Below are 6459 nucleotides of genomic sequence, written 5' to 3'. Positions count from 1 at the left end.
AACAACAACAAAAAAAAAGGTGGTTCTTTGCCTTTACACAAGTAAAATGAAGAGAGCAATCTTTGCGTGGTGAGTTAATAAAATTTCCTAAGACAAATTCCAGAGAAGCTGTACATGAGTTATTTAGTGCTAAAAACCTACAATACATTTTTCAAGTATAAGATACTGAAATATTATTGCCAATAAGTAGTTGTGCTGTAGTCAAAACCATGGTTCCTTTGTTGGATCATTCACATGTCAACATATTAGGATTTAGTTTCTCGCTGAGTTTATGTATTAAAATTGCTAATTCTTCTGTTGCTTGGGACTTATCCTCCAAAAGTTCGTAGCGAAGACTGGAGATATCCTGTTTGATTTCCTTCAATTCACCTGTATTAATCATTGGAAGAAATACTTGTTAGCAAAGTTTAATACTCCTTCAAATACTGTTAAATCCCACCAGTGTGTATTTCAGATGATCATCTCAAAATGTTCATGAGAGCAGATACAGGAAAGGCTTTACCTCTTCTCATTCCCAAGGGGATGTGAGTATGTCTCCACCCCTGTATAGTACGAAGAGTACTTTAATAGCCCACTGTACCCTAATGTTGTGCTCCACATGTAGACAGGACATCAAAAAGCACAGGTTTTACAAAGGTTAATGAATTAATCACACAACACTGCTGAGCAGCTGGTAAATATTAGTATCCCCCTTTTAGAGAGAAAAGGCAAAGAGATTTTTTTCTGACGTGATGTGCAAGATCACACAGGGAAATTGTGGCAGAGCTGGCAGTAAAACTCACAGCTTCTGAGTCTCTCTCCTCTTCCTTACCAATATCCTTTGAATTAGAAAAAGTCATCCAATTTAAAATGGTGTTACAATTTGACATGAACACAAAACCACACTTAAATGAAAACAATTGTGAAGGCCAGGCTCATAACAAGCAATAGAGTGCTTTCCATCATAGGATATTCAGCTCAAGAGCAGAAGCTTCTTAAACTATTCAAATACTATTCTTCCAACAAGAGTGAGGTATGTGAATTCTTACAGCTCTGACTAGGACTCTGGAAGTATGCATACAGTTAATGGCTTCCTCACAAATTTCTACTGTAAGGTTACTTCTGTGCTCTCATTTTCCCCCTGTAAAATGGGGCCCATAGTGTTTCTCAGCTCTACTTCTTTAGTCATACTTGTCCATTTTTGTTGTCACAGGCATACTTACACGAACATCTGAGTTCCATGCATTAGAAGTGGAAATAACACTCTTTTTACCTGAAACTTCCATACACCACTGTAATGTCAGTTCTTACTACAACACGACAAAAATTGTCTCTGACTGTTGCAATTGCAGTCTCTTTCTTACCTTCATTTACTTCATCATTTTCTTTGTCCACTTGTGCTTTCAGAACGTAACGTTTTATCAGTCTTTTCATTATTTGCTGCCAAATTGCAACAGTTAAATAATCAGATGAGCATATACAATTAAACACTGTTCACTTTTCCACCTGTCTCCCTCACATCTGTGTAAGTGAGCAAACAGCCTCAGATAAAGCAGTTGCCTCATATGGGTTTTCTGGCGGCATGCTGAGATTCATCATTACAATGAAACACCTTTCTTATCCTCTTATTTACAGGGCAGCACAACTTTTTGTAGGGAACAGGACAACAGGAAAATATGTCTACACACACCTAATTTAGGCTGTAGAATAGGTCAACCCTGTTGAGCTCAGTTCACAAATGAAAGGATGTGTAAAATATAAGTATCTTTTAAAAATAAAAATTGAGATTTTACACTATGAGAATGCAATGTCAGCTGTAAAGGATTCATTAAGATGGTATCTGTATTTTTATACTGTAACTACCAGTGTTCCTTGTATGTAATCATATTGAAGTGTGTTACCCTTTCCAATCTAATGTGGGTCGTCTAACAGGGGTTGCACAGGTAGATTACATACCTTCAACATTTTCACAAGAGCTCCTATCTACTCTTTTATTTCTGAGCTGGAAAGATGTCAGGAAGGGAATATCTGTCAAACTCCTCTTACCAGAAAGGAGCATTGCTATTTGCAGTAATGTTGAATGTCACACTTCAGATGAGAAGAAAGAAAGCGAAAATAGTGCTAATCTACTCAGCTCAATGCCTTCACATCGCTTCCTCAGAAATCAGTTTCAGATGCTTGCTTCTCACACTTTCCAACCCAGGCCATCAAAGGAAAATCTAAGTTTTGCATGTGCTAGTTTTAAAACTCTATTTTAGAGTAGCATTCCAGAGTTTGATTTCTACAGGAGGTTTTCTTTATCTAGTGAAGGCAAAATGTACTTGAAACACAACATTCTGCTAGTACCTTCACACAGTTCTATTACTCAAAATAGTGATCACTGCATGTATTTACCTGATAGCGTGTCGGCTGATTGAGAATGCTGTTGAAGCTGTGTGATTCAAAAACTCTGGAGTTTGACTGAAAAAGATTTAACTAGGGAGAAATAAGAGAAAATTAAAACGTATTATGGAATTCACAGTAAGCATTCAGCTCCTTTTTTTTTTTTTTTTTTTTTCTTAGAGACATGTTTGGTGCGTCTCCATAGTCACTATATCAGAATATTATTAAAAAAAAAAACAAACACCAAAAAACCCAACAAGATAGCCTTATTGTTGGATTTGTGGGGTTTTTTTTTTTTAAAGCACTAAAAATAGCTATCCTGTTCACAGCACAGCTCCAAAGAAAATGTGCTTGTACAGCTGAGGAAATAATGAATTATGACTTGGAGGCAGGGATGAGTGGCCAGAGTAAGGAGAGACTCTTTGAACTGGCTTTAACAAAGATCTGTTATGGATATGCACTCATAACCCTACTTTAAGCTACAAATACATGCTCAAAACTATTTCTGTTTAGCTTCAAGTGTTTTTCTAAAGTGCTCTTTTCAGGAATAGTAATGCATTTAAAAAAAAGGTCATTGCTCAACCATTCAATGATCACAAAGCCATTAGATCCCAAATAATACAAGATTTTTGTAGCAGCGGACTAGAAATAGAAGGGGGGAAAAAGCCATCTTGGATGAGAGAGCTCTGTGACAAATGCAGAAGGTTTGTTATTACCAAATCAAGTACCAGACTCTCCTCTCAGATACACTAATAAGGATTAAGTAAAAAATGTGTATCCACAGGTAAAATTCAACCCCCTAATCTGCATCTGTCATTAATTTTTAGTGACACTGCATTCCATTTATATTTGTAAATAACATTTAGATACTCAAATTTAGAATGCCATTAACACACTGAAGATTACTACTATTGATCCCTTCCTCTTTCCCGTTGTCTTCTGTTGAGAACACAGCGTTTGACAGCAGGAAGTGAGTATCATACTGACCACGCTTCATCTGTCTCCCGTCCTAGTGAAAGGAAAAGTTATCTCCCCTTATTCCCTCCAGTTTTGGGTTGTTTTTTTTGTGTTGTTTTTTTTTTTTTGTTGTTGTTGTTGTTTGGTTGTTTTTATTGTTGTTGTTTGGTTTAGTTTTTTTCTTTTTACTCTGAACTAAAAATCTTCATAAGAGAGGCTGAAAACATCTTTATTCAATATTTAGGTCATTCCTTGTGTGAATTATTTGCATCTTTAAGTACTCAGTTATTTTTATTTTTATTGTGTTTTTCCAGTCATTGGACCTTGTTAGCCTAAGAAAATTTGAAGCTGTTTTTTTGTTTGATATAGTACATTTAGGCAGTCTGCAATGTAGATCTATGAATACAAATGCTTGACTAATTACCCTACCATCATTGGAAGCACAGATTGTACCCTAGAACATAAAGAAAAGCAAAATGTTTTTTGCAGATCTTCAATGCAATGTAAAGATTTCAGTACCTACCCTAGATTTGGAATTACCCATTCCCATTTCAATATCCTTCTGTAGTCGTCTCCTTCTGCACTTAGAAAAGTTAATGATCCTCACAATGAAATAGAAAAAAGATTTGGGGCTTGGTACAAGACTGAATGGTGGAGGTAATGTTTTTCCATCATCAAAATATGATAACCACAGTTTAGAACGAGCAAACTTCCACTCTACATCACTGTCATCCTGTGTAAAGATATAAGAACAGGTATGTGTTTTATTTTTAGGAAATGCAAAACTTTTTCCACATGACACTTCTTTTAAATGTTGACCCTTTCTGTTTTACATAAAATGTTGCTTGCTAATAAGACTTCCAGTAGATTTGCAAAAATGCAACCACTTTATCAAGTCTATTTTAACTAAATTTTGGTTGTCTTTTTATGGCAACACCTCATTGACAATGCTTAGTTGAAGCATGTGATTCATTTAAATAAGTGTTATTTTTGCACTGAGTGAAAGCCAACATATAAATTCCTCGCAATTTAAAGTGGAACTTTTTGGGGTTTTTAAGGCCTCATTTTTCTCCTTAAACTGGTCACATGAATTTGGTACTTGCAAAAGTGATGAAGTATTAGCCTCAAGGCAGATGGCTTAAAATGGTAGCACTCATTAGCTTATTACATAAAAAGTGAATCCAATTTATAATGGGATACATAAAACACAAGCTTTGTTGCCATACAGAAATGGTGTTAAAAACAACAAACTCATTTTGTCCTAACACATTCTTACTGAAGTACTCCAAGGCAAGACTTGGTTTATTCCAAAGGTGAAAAGTTGATTTATCATAACTATTTTTCTCCTCCTGAATTCCCTGTTATTTCCTTGGAGTCATTGAAAATATTGGAAATTACTTATCCATTTTAATACCCTGTCTAAAACAATCTTTTTTATCCTGCTAGTATGGTGTGCACCTGCATCTGTGAGAATGTAGTACTCTAAATAATATCAGAACTCATGGTCTGAAAATCTGGCAATATAAATATACTTTAATTTCAGCAACTTAATTTTTAAAACCCAAGTATCTTCTCTACTTTAAAATTTTCTAAGTTTCTTACTGGAGTTGGATGCTAAATATTATAATTAGTTGTCTCTTAAAGTGGAGACACTTTGTCATCATAATGAAATTCAAATAAACTATATGTCATTTAGTAAGCAATTCAGCTAATAACTTTGTGTGAAATCAGTGTTCATTTGACTGAGCCATTTGGCAGATTTGAAGCAATACTACCACTGTTTTCAGAACATATGGCAAAGCTCAGTAAACATAGAACCAAGTTTTGATATCAGACCTAAAGTGGAAAAAAGCACATATTACAAACAAAGCATATAAGCATTGCAAAGTGTGACTCATTCACAATAGTCTTAAAGATGGTACCTGTACCATATTTCACCTACAAAGCCATATAAATATAATAAAGTATATTCAAGTATCACTGTTGTACACAAGTGTCTAACTCCTGCATATTTTGCTAAAAAGTATGAGGACTGGAACTAAAAATCAGATCTCCATTAAAGCCCACATGAAAATAGCATTTAATCTGTATTCTAATGACTTGTCAAAGATAGAAGTGTACTACATTAAGGAATCATGAAATAAACATCCTAAGGAAACTGGAATCAATAACCCATGTCTAAAATGCTAAGCCCAGTAACCTTGTTTTCTACTTCACAGCAGTCTTTGTTTTAGTATTACTTTGATTTTAAGATTTCTGGATGGATGCCATCTCCTTAGATGCGTATACATGGCCCAAGATAAACTACTTATTCAGATTCTGTATGATTATGCAGCTGTGGCTGGGTTGTTAGGTAAAGTCACTCCTAGGAACATGGTATGTTTTTGAGATTACCTCAGTAAAGGAGATAACTTCACAACTCCTGTATAATCCAGATGCGCTCACTGAAATAATTCTTAGTAATTCTGCCTTTTCTCAAAATAAAACAACTTGAGAACAGAGCCCACCTCAATTTCTTGATATGAACTGTTGATCATAGCAATCAGCATGTTGAGCAGAACTACCACCATCGTTACATTGTATATGCCATAAAGAACGTAACCGATGTTCTCTATGAATTTGTGATCATATTTGAGGACAACAGAGGTTACTTCAGACAGGCCAAATATTGACCAAAATAAGGTCTTGAAACTTTCTTCCACTCTGAAGGGAAAAAAAAGAGGAAGACACTATGAACTATCTACACAAATAAATACATGAATTGTGTTTACAGTAAGTGATAAACAATCTCAAGCAGTTTGTCTGTGAATCAGGTTTGTAGAGCACTGATCAAAACAACAAACATGGAAAAAAAGAGTTCACGGTACATTCAGTTTCTCCACTACACTCCACCAATTGGTTTCCCTTAAATCTGTGTGATTAACACAAGGTAAAATTATTTCAGACTGCAACAAAAGCTTCCATTACACAAGTAGGACAGAATTTTGTGTTCTGCTGAGATACCTGATTTTCCACTGACTTCAACTGGGTTTTTTTTCAGTTTTATTTTAATGCTAGGAAACAGCATACGATATATCTCACAGTCTTTGTTACCTTAGTGAAAAACCTGAAAGTTACATATTAGCTTTTTACTTGAACAAA

General features: G+C 35.0%; 1 protein-coding gene across 4 annotated transcripts in view; it reads right to left on the bottom strand.

Moving 5' to 3' along the window:
• Positions 1-12: 12 nt before the first annotated feature.
• TRPC3 (transient receptor potential cation channel subfamily C member 3) overlaps positions 13-6459 on the bottom strand; it is a 38603-nt gene continuing 32156 nt past the window's right edge. For 3 of the 4 annotated variants that reach the window (XM_065684677.1, XM_065684686.1, XM_065684704.1), the window contains 5 exons: positions 5826-6021; positions 3842-4051; positions 2374-2454; positions 1344-1419; positions 13-369 (listed from right to left, as the gene is read on the bottom strand). In XM_065684677.1, the coding sequence (XP_065540749.1) occupies positions 227-369; positions 1344-1419; positions 2374-2454; positions 3842-4051; positions 5826-6021 (706 nt within the window). In that variant the 3' untranslated portion in view covers positions 13-226. Of the gene's footprint in view, positions 370-782; positions 819-1343; positions 1420-2373; positions 2455-3841; positions 4052-5825; positions 6022-6459 lie in introns of all 4 variants that reach the window. The other variant, XM_065684695.1, reaches the window with a different exon arrangement.

This window comes from Lathamus discolor, chromosome 1, assembly GCF_037157495.1.
Source record: "Lathamus discolor isolate bLatDis1 chromosome 1, bLatDis1.hap1, whole genome shotgun sequence".
Taxonomy (NCBI): Eukaryota; Metazoa; Chordata; class Aves; order Psittaciformes; family Psittacidae; genus Lathamus; species Lathamus discolor.
Note: the sequence above shows the minus strand (reverse complement) of the source record. Positions and strands in the feature narration are given on the sequence as shown.